The following is a 20,284-nucleotide window of genomic DNA, read 5'->3' as shown; positions in this document are numbered from 1 at the left end:
AAAATGTGATTAATAATAGAACAGGACAAGAATTTTAACGCTTTAGGTTGTGACATCACACATGAGTATGACGAAGGCAGAAGAAATTAGCTAAGTTCAGGAATATAAATGGACAAATGTCTAAAAAAGAAGACGAAGAAAGAAAAAAAGATGGAAATTTTACAAGACAGTGACAGTTCCAACGCTTCTTTATACAGAGTGCGGCAGCGTTCATAGAAGGACATTAAAAACACACCATCAGGCATTAACTGTAATTAATTTATTACGTCAATTAATAGTTAAAAGTATGCCATTTACTAATGTGTAAGTCATTGTCCGCTACGTGGATTACTTTTTGAATATGACTCCTGTCAAATGATGCCGCCTCTGCACAAGACATCATCTAGGGGGCGTTGGGAGCTTTCTGTAAGTCGGCGTAACGTATTTCCTGGGACACTGCCGACGGCAGCTCTGATGAGATCCTTCATCTCAGGAGTGGTGGCTAGAATTTGCATGGATTTCTTACGAGAGACATTTCCCGATAGAGTAATTTCCCGTTTTGGTGACATTTCCTAGCCGCCTCGCTCACCTGACCTTTCATGTGCAGACTTTTTCCTTTGGAGCTACCTGAAGCAAAAAGTGTTCCCAACACGTTGTGCCGCCATTCCTGAGTTGAAGGATCGCATCAGAGCTGCCGTCGGCAATGGCCCAGGGAATACGTTACGCCGAGTTACGAAAAAGCTTTCAACACCGCCTAGATGAATGTGTTGTGCAGAGGGGGCATCATTTGACAGGAGTCATATTCAAAAAGTAATCCACGCAATGGACAATGCCTTACACATTAGTAAATGGATACCTTTAACTATTAATTGATGCCTGATGGTGTGTTTTTAATATCCTACTATGAACGCTGCCGCACCCTGTATAAGTGAAAGGTGGGTTATAAGTGAACACCAAGAAAGTCGATACAAGCAACAGAGATGAGGTTTCTAAGAGCATTAGAGGGATGCACAAGTGCCAAAAGATATCGAAATCTGGAAATTAAGTAAGAGCTGAATATATTTTATATCGTCAATAAAATACAAGCTGGAATGAACAACTTGAAAGAATGGTGTAAGCCTGTCGGGAGAAGGCGAAAGAACGATTGGGACCGGTGAAGCTATGGGAACTGTAACAGGCAAAACAAATAAGGGCCTAATGCTTGAAGTAAAGATGATGTGCTAAAAAAAATGGGAGGAAAACAGTGAAACCCAGTTGTGTCATATAGCCTGCTCCTCTCGAGCTGTAAGTCCGTTCAGAATATACGAAGCAGTCTCGCGCAACAGTTTCGGGTACTGCGAACGTGATCCCTACCGCGAAACGTGTATAGCGTGGCGGTTTCATGACGAGGCAGACTACAGTCTGTTTTTGGGTGCGTGTAGAATTCCCTCGCTTCTCTCGTTTCGCGCAGTGTAAACCTCGTCACTAGGTGCGCGTAGTAGAATGAACCGGGAGGAAAGCAGTCCCCTCATGACATTTTGCTCAAAGACTAGTTGCTTTTGTGAGTTTCGGGAGAAAAATCCCATCACAATGGGGCAAAAGGTAGTGAGGAAATGAGCACGATTCTTCAGTTACCAGTTCTAACTTCGAAATAAACGACAGGGGGGAGGGGGGAGACGAAAAGCAAGATCACTGAACTGGGTGTGGAAATTAAGTTCTTTCTGCGTGCGTCCACTTATTAATTTACAATGTTTCTCGGAATTTAAGTTCCTGACTGTATCGTCAATGGGCTCTGCTGTCATTTGCAGCATAAGTTGGTTGCCTTACTGGAGCCAAAGACAGAATAACCACTTGCTCCGCCAGTGGCGACATGATTTCATTTCCTCTTTCTCACAGACCATCGTCGTGAGGAATTTGGATGCAGCAGTCAAAAGTCCTACAGATTATGTTGACATGGTTGTCTCAGCCAGACAAATATCTCACCCTTTACGTAGATGTTCTGTGTAACGTATCACTCTGCGTAAATGAAAGGCCAAGATAGTCTTCTCGTGGAAGATCTGACGCAACTATTTTGCGGGGAACATCTTAATAGACAAATTATCACTGAAAATGCCTATTGTCCTTTCTTCGTAAGATAAAGTGGAAATGTTAAGGATTGGGTACAAGACATCAGTGAATAGTCTGAAGTTCAGAAGCTTTCCATTGACAGCTCAATACTATTAACTTTTCAGATAACTTACGGGAATGCAGCTGGGTGACATAGTCGACAACCGCCGTCACTTCCTCCTTGTGTACAACCTGAAACTCCAGCAAGTAAATGCTGTGCAAGTGAATTCCACAAGATAAAACACACACACACACACACACACACACACACACACACACACAGTGTAAAGACTAGCATCACACACTATCTAAGTTGATCGACGCCAGAAATTATTATTTGTAAACAAGTGACTTATCATTAACTCTGTTCCTTGACGTTAGACTTTGTGTTGAATTAACGAACCAATTTCGAAATGTGTTCACTTTTTAATCAATGACCATTACCAAGAGCACACAGATGGATTTCCGATGGGAAGCCCTTGTCACCTACTACCGCAAATTTGTTTATGGAAGATTTCGAGGAAATTGCCTTGAAATCGGCGGCCTTGAAACCTCCGTGTTTCCCAGATATGTGGGGGATATTTCGTTTGGCCTCATAGCAGTGAGAACTTGAATGACTTTTAGAACATATGAATTCAATGGTTCCTCCCCTTTCTTGATGTGTTGGTCAGGTGACATGCTGTTTATAGGTTGGTTCAAATGGCTCTGAGCACTATGGGACTTAACATCTGTGGTCATCAGTCCCCTAGAACTTAGAACTACTTAAACTTAACTAACCTAAGGACATCACACACATCCATGCCCGAGGCAGTATTCGAACCTGCGACCGTAGCAGTCGCGCGGTTCCGGACTGAGCGCCTAGAACCGCGAGACCACCGTGGCCGTTTCTAGGAAGCCTACCCACATTCACTTGTATCCATAGGCTGATAGCTGTCACGATCCGGTTCCGTGTGAAGATGTACTTCGTACCTCGGTCACGTCATTTCAGATTCTGACAGTTTGTCAGCCGGATGAGTGGTGATAGTACCGATTCGGCACGTAGGACTGTGCCTTCCGCGCTTCACACAGAGACAATCTCTAATAAGACTGGTCGTATTTTGCGGAAATATGACGTGAAATGCGTTTCCCTAGCTCCAGCTAAGATCAGCGTCCTACAAATTTCCGTTGAGGATGATCTTGGTTTTCCTGAAGCAGGTGTCTATCGTATTCCTTGCAGGTGTGGTATGTCATATATACTGCAGGTCAGATTATCAGGGCAGTGGAGGACCGGTGCACTGAGCTTAAGCGTCACTCACACTTACAGTTGAGCAAATCTGCAGTTGAAGAACATTGTCTTGGTACCGGTTGTCCTATGAAACGTAACACGGAGAATCTGGCATCCACTTCTAGCTATTGGGATAGAGCTCCTACCGAAGCAGATGAGATCAAATTGGCAAGTCACCTTGTAAAGAGAAGCAGAGATTCTTCGTGTAATTCTGCTCTCTCCCTTGTCAAAAGACATAGGGACAGAGTTAATGCAGTCCCACGAGCTTTTTAAGAACTTTTACTATCGATAACTTCTGGCGTCAGTCATATTTGATTGGTGATGGCGTTAATGTTTGGTGCGTGTGTGTGTGTGTGTGTGTGTGTGTGTGTGTGTGTGTGTGTGTGTGTGTGTGTGTGTGTTTATCCCTCCGGAATTACTCTGCAAAACGAGATTTCAAATTCACTTTCACAGCGCTTGTTTGCATCTGTTGAAACCTCTGCGATTGTCTACGTCGTCTCCCGGCTGAATTCCCGTTAGCTACCTGTACGTTGTATAAGCTGGGAAGAACTGGTTTCATACTGTTAACATTTATTCTTCCAAGGGGATCGACCCAGTTACTTCCTGTCAATTATCACACCAATGACTTGGTTTGGTGACCTCGACTACGAAGATTGGTCCTGAAATAAAAACAAGCACTCCGTCTTCAGGCCAAGAGTGGCCTACCGGGACCATCCGACCGCCATGTCATCCTCAGTGGAGGATGCGGATAGGAGGTGCGTGGGGTCAGCACACCGCTCTCTCGGTTGTTATGATGGTACTCTTTACCGAAGCCACTACTATTCGGTCAGGTAGCTCCTCAATTGGCATCACGAGGCTGAGTGCACCCCGAAAAATGGCAACACCGCATGGCAGCCTGAATGGTCACCCATCCAAGGGCCGACCACGCCCGAAAGCGCTTAACTTTGGTGATCTCACGGGAACCGATGTATCCACTGCGGCTAGGCCGTTGCCCAGTACTGAAATAAGCGTAAATGAAATGGAAAATGACAGCGACCCTTTCTTGAGAAATAATAATCAACCATGTTTTTGATATTGGCTTTGCTGCACTGTTTGGTTAATTTATCGTTTTGCACGTCTGCAAGCCCCGCTTCGCGCAAGAATCTACGGTATCGAGTGAGGGAGTGTCAGTCTTACGCAGTAGGACGCCACCAGGAGAGGTGTGCCTAGCCGCTGCTGACGTCAGAGCCGCGGGCTGGTTGGAACGTTGCCTCAGGGACCTGGCAAACGATCCCAGGCGGCGCGTCACCTCTGCTTCTGTAATGCGTGTCAGCGGCGCAAATTGTGCACGGCTGGGGTGTCTGTCAGACAGAGATGAAGGCGTCCGGCGCATCCAAGCGATGCGACAGTGGCGCGGTATGAGCCATCTGCTGGCCTCGGCCAACTCTGCTACTGAGTCAGGACACGTGTTACTTGGCACCGCGTTGTTAATTCTGTTATTTACACCTATACTCTGCAATCCACTGTGCAGTGCATGGCAGAGGTTACGTTTCACTGTGCCAGGTATTAAGGTTTCTTCCCGTTCCATTCATGTACGGAGAAGAGTGATTGTTTAAATGCCTCTGTGCTTGCTGTAATTAATCTAATCTTGTTCTCCAGATCCCTATGTGAGCGATACATAGGAGGTTGTGGTATATTACAAGAGGTATCGTTTAAAGCTGGTTCTTGAAACTTTGTTAGTACTTTCTCTAGGGATAGTTTACGTCTATGTTGGAGGGTCTGCCAGTTCAGTTTCTTCAGCATCTTGTGACCCTCTCCCATGGGTCAAACAACCTGTGACAACTCGTGCTGCACTTCTCCGTCTGCGTTCAGTATCCCTTACTAGTTCTGTTTGATACGGGTACCACACACTTGAGCAATATTATAGAATTTATAAGCAATCTTCCTATGTAGACTGATTGCATTTCCCCAGTATTCTACCAATAAACCAAATTCTACCACCTGCTTTATCCACGACTGGGCCTATCTGATTTTTCCATTGCATTAACCATGGCCTAGAGATAGCGTCTTTGATCAGTAATCAAAACGTCCTCTGTCCTTGGTTTGAAACACGCCAATGCTTGCATTTTGATTAATAATCAGCATTGGCGGCCGAAGACTTCCGGCATAAGTAGTTAACCTCGTTCTGCCAACGGCCTTGTCAAAGAGGGTGAAGGAGCGGACAGAGGTTCAGGGCATCCTCTTGTCCATCGATTGGGAAACTGCCCCTAAAGGCTGAGGAATCAACAATGATCTACGGCATTAGGATACACAAGGAAATGGAAACCACTGCATTAAAGACACACAACGTATATCCAAGGGTATGCACCCTCTAACTCAAAAAGTGTCATGCTCATCTCTCCGCTGGCAAAAGATTCCGAAATAGTGCCCCATTCGGATCTCCAGACGAGGACTGCCAAGGGGTAGGTGACAATGAGAGAAAGACTGAATGATCTACGAGAGGATAACGTTTTGCTAGTCGCGGCGTGGGATGTCAGAAGCTTGAATGTGGTAGAGAAGCTAGAAAATCTGCAAAGGGAAATGCAAAGACTCAATCTAGATATAGTGGGGGGGGGGGGGGGGAGGGTCAAAAATGGCTCTAAGCACTTTGGGACTTAACATCAGTCGCCTAGAACTTAGAACTACTTAAACCTAACTAACCTAAGGACATCATACACATCCATGCCCGAGGCAGGATTCGAACCTGCGACCATAGCAACAGAGCGGTTCCGGACTGAAGCGCCTAGAACCTCTCGGCCACAAAGGCCGGCAGTGGGGGTCAATGAAGTGAAATGGAAAGCAGGCAAGGAGTTCTGGTCAGATGAGTATAAGGTAATATCAACAGCAGCAGAAAATGGTGTAACGGAAGTAAGATTCGTTACGAATAGAAAGGTAGGGCAAAGAGTGTGTTACAGTGAAAAGTTCTATTATAGGGCTGTTCTTATCATAAACGACAGCAAACCAACACTGACAACGAAAATTCAGGTATACATACCGCGTCGCAAGTTGAAGATGAAGAGATAGACAAAGTATATGGGGATATTGAAAGGGTAATACAGTACGTTAAGGGAGATGAAAATCTAATAAACATGGGGAAGTGGAATGCAATTGTAGGGGAAGGAGTAGACGATAAGGTTACAGGAGAATATGGGCTTCGGACAACGAATGAGAGAGAGGAGAAAGACTAATTGAGTTCTGTAATAAATTTCAGCTAGTAAAAGCGAATACTCTGGCCAAGAATCACAAGGGGAGGCGGTATACTTGGTAAAGACCTGGTGATACTGTAAGATTTCTGTTAGATTACATCATGGTGAGACAGAGATTCCTAAATAACATTTTGGACTGTAAGGCGCACACAGGAGCAGATACAGACTCATATCACAATGTAGTAGCGATGAAGAGTAGGCTGAAGTTTAAGAGATTAGTCAGGGGGAATCAATACGCAAAAATGTGGGATACGGAAGTACTAAGGGATGACAAGACACGCTACAGACACAGCAATAAGGAATATCTCCGTAGGCAGTGTAGTTTAAGTGGAATGGGCATCTCTAAAAAAAGCCAATCACAGAAGTTGGAAAGAAAAACATAAGTACAAAGAAAGTGACTGCGAAGAAATTGTAGGTAACAGAAGAAATGTCAGTTCATCGATGAAACAAGAAAGTACAAAAATGTTCAGGGAAAATCAGTATTACTTAAATACAAGTCGCTGAGGAATGAAACAAATAGTAAGTGCAGGTAAGCTAAGAGAAATGGCTGCAGGAAAAAAGTGAAGAAATCGAAAAAGAAATGATTGTCGGAAGGACTGACTTAGCTCATAGGAAAGTCAAAACAGCCTTCGGTGACGTTACAATCAACGGTGGTAGCATTAACAGTGCAACGGGAATTCCACTGTTAAATGCAGAGGAGAGAACGGATAGGTAGAAAGAGTAGATTGAAGGCCTCTATGAGGGGGAAGATTTGTCTGATGTGATAGAAGAAGAAACAGGAGTCGATTTAGAAAAGATAAGGGATCCACTATTAGTATCAGAATTTAGGAGAGCTTTGGAGGACTTAAGGTCAAATAATAAGGCAGAAAGGATAGATAACATTCCATGAGAATTTCTAAAATCATTGAGGGAAGCGGCAACGAAACGACTATTCACGCTGGTGTGTAGAATGTATGAGTCTGGCAACATACCATCCGACTTTCGGAAAAATACCATCCTCACAATTTCGAAGACTGCAAGAGCTGACAAGTGCGAGAATTATCGCACAATCAGCTTGACAGTTCATGCATCCAAGCTGCTTGCAAGAATAATATACAGAAAACTGAGGATGTGCTAGATGACGATCAGTTTGGCTTTAGAAAGGGTAAAGGTACCCGAGAGGCAATTCTGACGTTGCCGTTGATAATGGAAGTAACACTGAAGAAAAAGCAAGACACGTTCATAGGATTTGCCGACCTGTAAAAAGAGTTCGACTATGTAAAATGGTGCAAGATATTCGAAATTCTGAGAAAAATAGGGGTTAGTTATAGGGTGAGACCAACAATATACAGTATGTACAAGAGCCAAGAGGGACCAATAAGAGTGAACGACCAATAACGAAGTGCTAGGATTAGAAAGCGTAGAAGACAGGGATGTAATCTTTCCCGCCTACTGTTTAGTCTGTATGTCGAAGAAGCAGGGATGGAAATAAATGAAAAGTTCAGGAGTGAAATTAACATTGAAGGTGAAATATCAGTGATACGATTCGCTGATAACATTGCTATCCTGAATGGGAGTGAAGAAGAATTACATGATCTGCTGAATGGAACGAACGCTCTAATGAGTACAGCGTATTGACAGAGTAAATCGAAGAAAGACGAAAGTAATGATAAGTCGCAGAAATGAAAACAGCGAGGAACTTAACATCGGGATTAATGGTCACGAAGTAGATGAAGTTAAGGAATTCTGCTACCTAGGCAACAAAATAACGAAAGACGGACGGAGCAAGGACGACGTCAAAAGGAGACTAGCAGTGGCAAAAAGGGCATTCCTGGCCAAGAGAAGTCTTCTGGTATCAAACATAGGCCTTAATGTGTGGGAGAAATTTCTGAGAATGTACGTCTGTAGCACAGCATTGTATGGTAGTGAGACATTGATTGTAGGAAAACAGAAGAGAATCGAAGCATTCGAGGTGTGGTGCTACAGGAGACTGCTGAAAATTAGGTGGACTGATAATGTAAGGAATGAGGACGTTCTGCTAAGAATCGGAGAGTAAAGGAATATGTGTGAAACGCTGAAAAGATGACGTGACAGGGTGATAGGACATCTGTTAAGACACGAGGGAATTAATTCCATGGTACTAGAGGGGGCACTAGAGGCAAAAACTGTAGAGTAAGACAGAGATTGGAATACATCCAGTAGATAATTAGGTACGTAGGTTGCAAGCGCTACTCTGAGATGAAGAGTTTGGCACAGGAGAGGAATTCGTGGCGGGCCGCATCAAACCAGTCAGAAGACTGATAACCCGAAATAAAAAATAAAAAAATCTCTACGATACCCAGATATTTGTGTGTTTTGACCGGTTCCAACCGTGACTCATTGACATAATAGTCATAGGGTTTTGTGAAGAGCACAGTAGCACAGTTTTACATTTTTGAACATTTAAACCAAATTGCCAATCTTTGCACCACTTTGAATTATTTTCAAGATCTGAGTAAATATTTAGGTAGTTTCTTTTAGACAATACTTCGTTACACATAACTGCATAATCTGTAAAACACTGTGGTTACTATTAACATAGTTCGGAAGATCATTAATACACGACATGTACAGCATGGATCCCAACACACTTGTACATCTGATGTTTACTCTCCATCTCAGATAACATAATGCATCCTTCCTATCAAAAAACCATCAATCCAATTACAAATTTCGTCTGGTGTCTCAAGTGACCATACTTTTGACTTCTGTCAGTAAATAAAAAATGTCGTGTGATTAGGGCCTCCCGTCGGGTAGACCGTTCGCGGTGTGCAAGTCTTTCGATTTGACGCCACTTCGGCGACTTGCGCGTCGAAGGAACGAAATGATGATGATTAGGACAACACAACACCCAGTCCCTCAGCGGAGAATATCACCGACCCGGACGGGAATCGAACCCGGGCCCTTAGGATTGGTATTCTGTCACGCTAATCACTCAGCTACCGGGGGCAGACGCTTCTATTAGTCATACCCTCCATATTGCAAACGGTGGGTGAATACTACGGTGTGGGGTTCTTCTGCGTTATCTCACGGGCACAGGAACAAAATAGATCACAGAGTCGATTGGAGGTTTCGGGGACTTGCGACTGCCCCGTATTAGATCCGACTCGTTGATTAAGGACGAGCGCTAGTGTGAGCCGACAAGCCCGGCTTTTGTTTTTAGGTTGTTTCGCACGTCTAACTAGGTAGATACCGGTCTGTTATCCGCGTCTCGCTTCCGGTTGTATTGTATTGTATGGAACTGTGGACCTAGAAACGACGGAGGCTTCGTCCCCGCTAGCCCTCAGTGGTCCACAACCCCACACCGCAGTCCACTCACCCCATCGCCGCTCTGCACCGAACCTAGGGTTATTGTGCAGTTCGGCCCCCAGTGACCTCCCTGCTGGGAACGTCTCACACCAGACGAGTGTAGCCCCAATGTTTGCGAGGTAGAGTAATTATGGTGTACACGTACGCGGAGAAAGTGTTTGCGCGCTATCGCCGAGATATAGCTTGCCTCCGATACACGCCACACACTTAGAACTCTTTCCCCCACCGGTTGAACATGCCATTTACTCCTGATGTAGACGAATGGGGTACAGGAATTCCGAAGTGTGTGTGTGTGGGGGGGGGGGAGGGGGGGGGAAGGGGGTGGAGGAGAGGGAGGGGGGTTGTGACGTCATGGAAGGGGATCCGGCCACCATCTACCACTGAGGGGGAAAAGCCATATAACGATGCCGACCTCGCAGAGAAGCGAGAAACAGCGTCTAAGAAGAAAGACTGTAGAGATAAATAGCCAGAGTATGCGTATTATTTTACTTTACTATTTTCGCTCATCTGACGCGAGCGCCTTGTTCTAGAGGCAACAGGTTGGAAGTCTATAAAGTGACGCTCACCACCACCGTCAACTTGGTTAAAGTTATCAGCCGAATTTTATCAAGAGAGATCACTAGAGATTGCTCCATATGATGCATTTGTTGAATGCGGACTTCAAGGTGGGCACTTCTTGCGTGCTGGCACTGATTTTTATCGTCAACCTTCGTACAATTCCAAATTCCGCCACAACAGTATAGACGCAGACCTTTCATCAAATTAGACTCATCAAGAATGGAATATGAGATGCCTGCATTAGTTCCTAAGTCAGTTAATGAAAAAGGAAATTCCAACGTTTTACAGTGCAACGGAAAACAGCTTAAAAAAACGGCTAGCTCAGTAAAATAGAATGTCGGGAGCAGGCCTACGGCCCTGTACTCCAAATGAAGGCAATGTGGCAGAAGGCACCTTCGGAACTAACGTCTCGCTGAGGCTGAGGGGCAACAGTTCACCCAGGTACAAATGGGCTGTGGCCTTGCTCCAAGTACCGGCCCAGCATTCGCCTCAAGTTGTAATGGGCACAGGAAACCTAGACCAGCGTGACTGAATGGTGCTTTCAATCGCTTAATCGCTCAAACTCCTCTCGTAAGAAAAAATGAGCCACATGAATGTGGGAGTACAGAGTTATATTGAAAATTAGGAAGGTAGATGAAGGATGACATGAACAGCTGTCAGACAGAACGTGGCAGGAAGATGTCTCTGTAGCCCGTCCATTGGGAAGCTTAAAAGAAAGGGGACATTTTGATACTACTTATAGGGCATTAAGAGTAGCAGAACTCTTAGAAGGCAAGAGAGTTGGTAATCGCAGATATTGTATTGACAAGGCGTATAAACAAATTCTCGACTGTATCTAGGTAGTCGAAATATCAGAGTAACATGATTGCTCAAACAGAGGAAACTCTATTAAGTCCTTAGTGTACCTCCTGTCCTGAGACTGAATGAGAAACAGTTCATTTATACCTTTCATCGTCATCATAAATTTACGATACATTTGACAGTGAGTGACAAAAAATCAATTCCATAATTTGTTTTATATAATGGTTGGTTGGTTTGGGGGATTAAAGGGACCAGACTGCTATGGTCATCGGTCCCTATATAATGCTAATGCTATTTCGAGGAGAGAATACGGTGAGAGGGAATAAGGGGGCGGAGGCGATGGAGAAGTAGGCGAAATAGTAGTTAAAATCTGCTGTAATCATTTCGTAGCGTCAAATTTAAAAACTAATAGAAGGCGTATTCGACAACGCCAATCGTTCATACCACTGCTTTCGTCACCTTGTAATCGGTTCCCTGTCGGCTTTTTCATGGAATTTTGCTGGGTGCGTAAGTTGCCAACTACAGTCTCTACTACTTGGATAAACGAAGAAGTCTCTCAGATTAAGTACTACTCTTTACGATGGAGAGTCTGGCCTGGACAAGTGGTAATCTAAAATGTTACCTCAACATGCATAAGTCGACACTATGAACTGCAGTCCCGTGTCTTTTGGACTGGTGTATCTGTAAATATTCAGTTCTTAGAAATGGTTGGACAGACATATAAGCGGAAACTAACAGCTCATGGCTGTCATAAAAATGACATAGGTGACTCCTATGTTTACGAACACGTGAAGAGCTTGCCTGCAGACAATGTGGATTTCTTCATCGATGATGCTACATTACCTGCGATGTTATTGCATTTTCAGTCCATTTTTGTGTTTGCACCTTACATGTCAGCACTCCAACCATCAACTGCACACGTTATCTGCGTATCCAGTAATGCTGAAAATAGATGTTGTATGCATGGGGGTCATATCAACCTGTATCGCATCATAAAGAGCCTGAAGATGACGCACTTAAGCGTTGAAACTGGTTGGGGCAAAATATAATAAAATCAAATCATAAGGACGGCTGCAGGTGTTTTTACTTACTTGTCACAACAGAATTCAACGGAGTGGACTCCATTCCTGAAGAGTGATTCCAGACGATACACAAAATACTTATTTACCGCGCTTGTTTCTCAAATAACAACATTATAAGAGAACTGTATCTGTTACGTATCAGAGGACGTTGGTGGTTCAAAGAGCAACTATTTGGTTTCTTTTCTTAATAAAAACCAACGTTACTGTTTTCGTCTTCAGATGGCTTACAAGTTTTCATCAAAACGCGTGAACATCGGTTTAAAGATGAGCTGTCGTGAAATCACCACCAGCAACATTAATTTTTTCGTCTGTCTAGAAAGAATAATACTTACGATGTACTTCATATTTACATAGACACACTGCCGCCTATACAGCTATTCACTGGTCAACAACACCGGTTTTGACTGACTCATGTCAGATGGGGAAATAACCTATGTTGATGCCCAACGAACCGGAATCATAACGAAGAACATAGTGATTGTGTGCAAACATGAATAACAACAAAAATGTTATTCTTACAAGACAGATGATAAAAGCAAATGTTCCTGTGGTGAATCCAAAGCAACTTGTCTTCAACCCAAGAACACCAAAGCGGGGAAAGTGTTTCATTGCTACTAAAGCGTCGTAGTATGTGCTATTCCAAGTTTTATTTAAATTAAGTCATAATTTGTACGTTATGCATTAGTTAATTACAATTATTAGATCTGCAATGGTTCGTTACGTTCGAAATTAAGCACAAAATGCTCAGTTTTATGTCCTACAGCAATCATCAATTGTACGAGGGTTCAGTAACCTACACTTAATCCAGTGTTCCGTGTTTTGATAAAAACATGTACGTCGTGTGAAGGTGAATGATCAATTCGAAAACAACTGTATTTTCAATAAACAAACCAAAACAAACATGTGGCTGGTTATTACTATATACAGTTAACATTCGGTACCTGCCTACAGCACCTGGACTCAGACTCGGATTCTTAACCTTCGCAGGCAGAGCTTTTAACAACTGACCTAATCTATGTGCTTATTTTCTTGGACGGAGAGCCTCCTTCTGTCCAACACAACCCTTCCTCTCCCCAGTACTATCAACACTGCTGCCATGCCATAGTTTAATTCTCTCGAAACACAAATCATGATTCCTTCTTTCTACACTGTTACTGTACTCCTTTATTTAGTATCTCTCAATTAAGCTGTCCTTTCCTGTTTTTAGATCTCAGAAGAGATAAACCGTTAAATTTTTGCATATGTTCATTATTTTTGTCGTTATTGATGTATAAATATTAACATGCTACTCAGAGTATAAATTTTAGTGTTCCACAATTAATTAGTACACAGCATAGGAGTAATAGTTCGTTAGTGTTACATCTACACAGGTGCAAACACAAAAAAGGACTGAAAATGCAATAACATCGCAGGTAATGTAGCATCACCGATGAAGAACCACATTGTCTGCAGGCAAGCTCTTCACGTGTTTGTAATCGTAGGAGTCATCTATGTCATCTTTGACACATATTTGTCTGCCCAACCGTTGATAAGAACTACACATTTACAGATACACACGTCCAAAAGACACGGGGCTGCAGTTCATAGTGTCATGCTGATGCATGTTGAGTAAACAAAATAAAATAAACTCATAACGACGGCTGTAGGTGTTTTTATTTACTTGTCACGATAGTAAACGGGCGTCGTCCCAGAGACCTCCTGCTAAAAGGATGGACCTCCTTGAAAAACCCCAGAACTACGTCAAGAAATAATCGCATTTTGGCTCTGAAGAAGTCTTTTATTGTAGGACCGAGGACTCTTCACGCTACCCCAACACTGATCATCTTCGGCACCCAGAAATATGGCGACGTGAGATTTGTAACCAGCTAATCGATACCGAAGTTGGAGGTGCGAATTTCTCGGGCCCGCTGCGCCGGCGTGAGCACGAGTTGGACTCACCAGCTGCACCAGCTTGATGATGCCGGGCGTGGTCCGGAAGTAGGGTACGTTGGCGCCGAAGGGCAGGCGGCTGGCGCCCTGCGGGCCCGGGTCGCTGTTCACCTGGGCGGTGCCCGTCGTCACGGTGACTTTGGTCTCGGCCATCATGGCGCGCACACTACAGCACGCAGTACGCGGGACGAGCGGACCGGATGGGTTATCGCGGCGCGCGGCTGCCCTCTACTGGCCCACTGCTCGCGGCCACGCTTTTCGCTGCGGGCAGGATAGCAGCAGCAGCGGAGGCGAGCGGGGGGGAGCCAGATCTGCCTAGGCCAGCAGCAGGGAGGCAGGGGAGGGGCAGCTTTTGCGCAACCGCCCGCTGCAGCCGACACGGTTGTTAGTGTTTTCCTCCTGAGACCACCAGACCGACTCCGCCGCTTCCCAGGTAGTACAATTGGCCTCGCTGCACGACACCAGCGCGCTATGAAGGCAACAAGTAATAAGTAATAAGTAATCTGCGACGTGTCGTGTCGTCTTACGGCTCAAAATCAACCAATATTGCACCCCTTTCCCGCAGGGGATGCCAGGTGCGGCGAAATCAAGTAAAGCGTGTACAAAACTACGAGGGCAATCCCAAAAGTAAGGTCTTCTATTTTTTTTTTTAAGAACATAGACCTGTTTATTTCTACAATGGTTTACATCAGTTTACAGCTTGAACATTTAGCTATTTTTCGATATAACCACAATTTCTGCCGATGCATTTTTGTAGACGCTGTGGCAGTTTTTGCATGCCCATGTCAAACCAGATCGCCGCCATTGTTGTTCAGAACGTTATGAACCTCTTCTTTCACCTTGTAAGTAGGCTGTTTACGTTTTTATGTTGGTAACGCCATGTAGCGCTCTATATGAAAATCACTGACTGTGCTGTGTGCAGTCTGTGGCTGGTTTGCATTGTTGGAATATCCGCCATTGTAGCGTTGGGCAACTGGCTGTTAACAGCGCGTAGCGTTGCGCAGTTGGAGGTGAGCCGCCAGCAGTGGTGGATGTCGGGAGAGAGATTGCAGAGTTTTGAGAGCGGATGATCTGGACGTGTGTCCATCACAGACAGTAAATTTGTAAGACTGGATGTCATGAACTGATATATATATATATAATGACTTTTGAACACATTGTTTGTTCTTTATCAAAATCTTTCATTTGCTATCGATGCCTATCAGTAGTTAGTGCCTTCAGTAGTTAAAATCTTTTATTTAGCTGGCAGTTGTGGCGCTCACTATATTGCAGTAGTTCCAGTAACGAAGATTTTTGTGAGGTAAGGTTATAGGTTATTGTTAGTCAGGGCCATTCTTTTGCAGGGATTTTTGAAAGTCATATTGCGTTGCGCTAAAAATATTGTGTGTCAGTTTAAGCACAGTCATTTACAATTTTTCTAAGGGGACGTTTCATATCGTGTGGTCTTACAACTCAAAATCGACCAATATTGCACCTTTTCCTGCAGGGGATGCCAGGTGCGGCTAAATCAAGAAAGCGTGTACAAAACTACGAGGGCAATCCCAAAAGTAAGGTCTCTTTTTTTAAAAGTACATTGATCTGTTTATTTCTACAATGGTTTACATCAGTTTACAGCTTCAACATTTAGCTATTTTTTTCGACATAATCACCATTTCTGTCCATGCCTTTTTTGTAGACGCTGTGGCAGTTTTTGCAAGCCCATTGCAAACCAGCTCGCCACCATGTTGTTCAGAAAGTTATAAGCCTCTTCTTTCACCTTGTAAGTAGGCTGTTTAGGTTTTTATGTTGGTAACGCCATGTAGCGCTCTATATGAAAATAACTGACTGTGCTGTGTGCAGTCTGTGGCTGGTTTGCATTGTTGGAATATCCGCCATTGTAGCGTTGGGCAACTGGCTGTTAACAGCGCGTAGCGTTGCGCAGTTGGAGGTGAGCCGCCAGCAGTGGTGGATGTAGGGAGAGAGATGGCGGAGTTTTGAGAGCGGATGATCTGAACGTGTGTCCATCAGAAACAGTAAATTTGTAAGACTAGGTGTCATGAACTGATATATATATTTTATGACTTTTGAACACTATTCAAGTAAATACATTGTTCTCTATCAAAATCTTTCATGTACTAACTATGCCTATCAGTAGTTAGTGACTTCAGTAGTTAGAATCTTTTATTTAGCTGATAGTATCGGCGCTCGCTGTATTGCAGTAGTTTGAGTAACGAAGATTTTTGTGAGGTAAGTAATTCATGAAAGGTATAGGTTGTTGTCAGTCAGGGCCATTCTTTTGTAGGGATTATTAAAAGTCAGATTGCGTTGCGCTAAATATATTGTGTCAGTTTAGTGCTGATCAGAATAAGTAAAGACAGTAATGTCTGAGTACGTTCAGTTTTGCTCAGCTGTTTGAAAAGCAAATAATGTAAGAGGTTTATCAGCACAGTCATTCATAAATTTTTCAAAGGGGACGTTTCATAACCTCATCGTCGGAGCTGAATCGCTTTCTGGCCAAATGTTCTTTTAACCTAGGGAACAGGTGATAGTCACTGGGCGCCAAATCAGGACTATAGGGTGGTGGGTGATTATGTTCCACTGAAACTGTTGCATGAGAGCAACGGTTTGCCGAGCGAAGTGTGGGCGAGCGTTGTCATGTAGAATGTGTACGCCCTAGCTCAACACGTCTCTTCTCCGGTTCTGAATTGCCCGTTTGAGTTTTTTCAGTCTGACAGTACCTGTCAGCGTTAATTGTGTTCCCAGCGATTCAGCTCCGACGAAGAGGTGAAAGAAGTGGTTCATAACTTTCTAAGTAGCATGGCGGCGAGCTGGTATGACATGAGAATACAAAAACTGCCACAGCGTCTACAAACATTTATCGACAGAAATGGTGATTATGTCGAAAAATAGCTAAATGTTCAAACTATACACTGATGTAAACCATTGGAGAAATAAACAGGTCTATGTAATCATAAAAAAATAGGAGACCTTACTTTTCGGATACCCTCGTACTTATACAGAATTTTAGGGTGTTTAGAGGAAATTAGCATTTGAAACGTCCCCTTAGAAAAATTTATGAATGACTGTGCTGATAAACCTCTTACGTTATTTGCTTCTCAAATAGCTGAACAAAACTGAACGTACTCAAACATTACTCTCTTTACTCATTCTGATCAACACTAAACTGACATACAATATTCTTAGCTCAACGCAATCTGACTTTCAAAAATCCCTAGAAAAGAATGGCCCTGACTAACAATAACCAATACCTTTCATGAATCACTTACCTCACAAAAATCTTCGTTACTCGAACTACTGCAATACAGCGAGCGCCAATACTTCCAGCTAAATAAAAGATTCTAACTACTGATAGGCATAGTTAGTAAATGAAAGATTTTGATAGAAAACAAACAATGTATTTACCTTAATAGTGTTCAAAAGTCATTATATATATATATATATATATATATATATATATATATATATATATATATGTTCATGACATCCAATCTTACAAATTTACTCTTTCTGATGGACACACGTCCAGATCATCCGCTCTCAAAACTCCGCCATCTCTCTCCTCCCCACATCCACCATTGCTGGCGGGGCTCACCTCCAGCTGCGCAACGCTACGCGCTGTTCACATCCAGTCCTCCAACACTACAATAGCAAATATTCTAACAATGCCAACCAGCCACAGACTGCACACAGCACAGTCAGTGATTTTCATACAGAGCGCTATGTGGCGTTACCAACATAAAAACGTAAACAGCATACTTACACATTTTATTATGCTCGATGAGGACAGAAGCTGAAAAAACTTTGTGTTCTGCCTTACGGCAGGTCTTGTCATGGGTGAAGCCTCGTCAGAGAGGTCCACCGCATGAGCATCTAGGGAAGTGATTCCAGTGGTGGTTTCCTGTTGCCTTCCACTGATGATGATGAAATGATAATGAGGACAACACACTCCTTGAGCGGAGAAAATCTCCGACCCAGCCGGGGATCGAGCCCGGGCCCCTTGGCGTGACAGACGGCCGCGCTGACCACTCAGTTATCGGGACGGACGATATAATGTACCAGAATGTGACAGAATGAGGACCCGCATCTCTTGCTACAGTGGTGTAGTGCTTAGTATGTTGCCTAATAAGCAGGTGACTTGGGTTCAAGTTCTGGTCGTGGTACAAATTTTAATTCATTACTTCAACTTCTATCCTTATCGAAGAAAACGTAATTCCATTAAATCAACTTTTTGTGAGATAAAAGTGTCAACAGGAGCACCACTTTACCACCACACATCGACGTAAATGGTGACATTAGTGATGTTCAGAGACTGTGTAGTTTCAGACATGTTCCTGAAAATGTCGTCTGTTTACAATAAAGCACAACTGACATTTGTGTCCTCGCACACTGAAAACAACCAGCCGCTTCACGAATAACGGCTGCAGCTTCAGCCAAACGGATAACCAGCTCTTCTGCAGGTCGGAAGGTTGAGAGAACGCGGTGGCCACAGCGCTGCATCCCTCTCAGTCCAACAATTCGGCAAAACGTTAAACGTTCTCTCGTATCCAACGGAAATAGTGGTGCGCCCCCGTCATGTTGGAATCACAATCGTTGCCTGCCGCCATTTCCGATAGTACTTCACGGAGAAGGACACGGTAATTTCCTCCGTCGAGTTTGTTAGAAAGAAAATACGGTCTACGGGACACCGATACACGTTCCAGAAGAGCTGGTTGCTCATCTGTACCCATTAATAGTGGAACAGTTGGAACACATTTGATTCGATTATGTCAGACAATCATTAGCGCGCAGATGCCAGCGCGCATTAATCTAACGAACGACGTTTCCACCAACATCTAGGAAACAATAATTACCACATGGTAATTTGAGTATCATTTCCAAACACCACTAACGTCAAATCCTTCATGGACCCCCACCCGCGAAAAGGTGCATCTGCGACATTTATATCACATACAATAGAGTGTTTTATTTTTATCTCAATCTATTTTGTAATCGTAGTTTTTTGTAGCGTGCGCATGATATGTCCACCTCCGTAGCTGAGAGGTCGTCAGCACGGTAGGCCAACACATTCCGTCAAAGGTCTGGCCAACTTCTGCAATAACAACACCTGAGTGAAGTTCTCATTAATGGTGTCACGCGACATCCGCACAGAACTGCTGACGAAATATGACGAAGACACAGACAGATTGAACGAAAGAGAGTGTGGAGAAAAGTCGTCAGGCGGCTGACTACCGTGCAGAGGACCCTGCAATGCCGGGGACTTTTCCTTGGTGTTAGGTCTAATAGGGTGTGCATTCAGTCTCGCGAGGGCAGTTGAGGAGCTGCCTGATAGAGAAGTAGCCGGGAGAGTGTCGCCCCTCCACGCTGCATCCAGTAATGTCATTGGCGAAGGATGGCAGTGCTGTCGGTCGGTACATTTTATGTGTGTAGCACACTTTTTCACAGCAGTGATTAAATACGCGGCTAATAATGAAACGTGGTTATAGAAGCAGTATTACATGCTCTGTGTTACCGTAGATAACACGTAACTACCTTCTTTTGTACTGGAGTAGCAGGACGTGTAATGGCCATGCTTGCATCTTGTCACATTAGTACAAGACACTCAAAATATGATACTTCCACCATCCTGCCGTCTATACGAAATGTCTTGTCCCAGCACGGAACAGGACGCAAGTCTTGAGTCTGTTGCATTTGATGAGAGGCTCTTACAAAATTATAGTGAAAGAGGCCAAGGCTTTTATCTCAGCTCAATAAGTAGACCGGTCCTTTGTGCGAACGCCAGCTATTTTCTATTACAAACCTAGCCCGACACAGAAAATATCAATCTGAGCTCTACAATGCTGCGCAGTCACGTGATAAATCATTGTACAATCTCATTGGTCAAAACTTAGCCCTTTATCACTTTTGCACATTATCACGTATCATATAGCAAAGTAAACATTCCTGAAACCATAACAGATGCTTTGCTCGCAAAAGACCGAACTTTACCCACGCAATTCCTATTGCCGTGCCATCGGATTTAACACTGACTAGCTCGA

General features: G+C 43.8%; 1 protein-coding gene across 1 annotated transcript in view; it reads right to left on the bottom strand.

The window, feature by feature from the left end:
• The window catches only part of LOC126341392 (uncharacterized), a 402,286-nt gene extending 387,722 nt beyond the window's left edge, over nt 1–14,564 (bottom strand). Inside the window, exon 1 of the mRNA XM_050001772.1 lies at nt 14,259–14,564. Coding sequence (XP_049857729.1) covers nt 14,259–14,405 — 147 coding nt within the window. The 5' untranslated portion in view covers nt 14,406–14,564. The remainder of the gene's footprint in view (nt 1–14,258) is intronic.
• Between the last annotated feature and the right edge of the window lie 5,720 nt (nt 14,565–20,284).

Source organism: Schistocerca gregaria, chromosome 1, assembly GCF_023897955.1.
Source record: "Schistocerca gregaria isolate iqSchGreg1 chromosome 1, iqSchGreg1.2, whole genome shotgun sequence".
Lineage (NCBI taxonomy): Eukaryota > Metazoa > Arthropoda > Insecta > Orthoptera > Acrididae > Schistocerca > Schistocerca gregaria.
The sequence above is the reverse complement of the archived record's forward strand: the minus strand, read 5'-3'. Positions and strand labels throughout refer to the sequence as shown.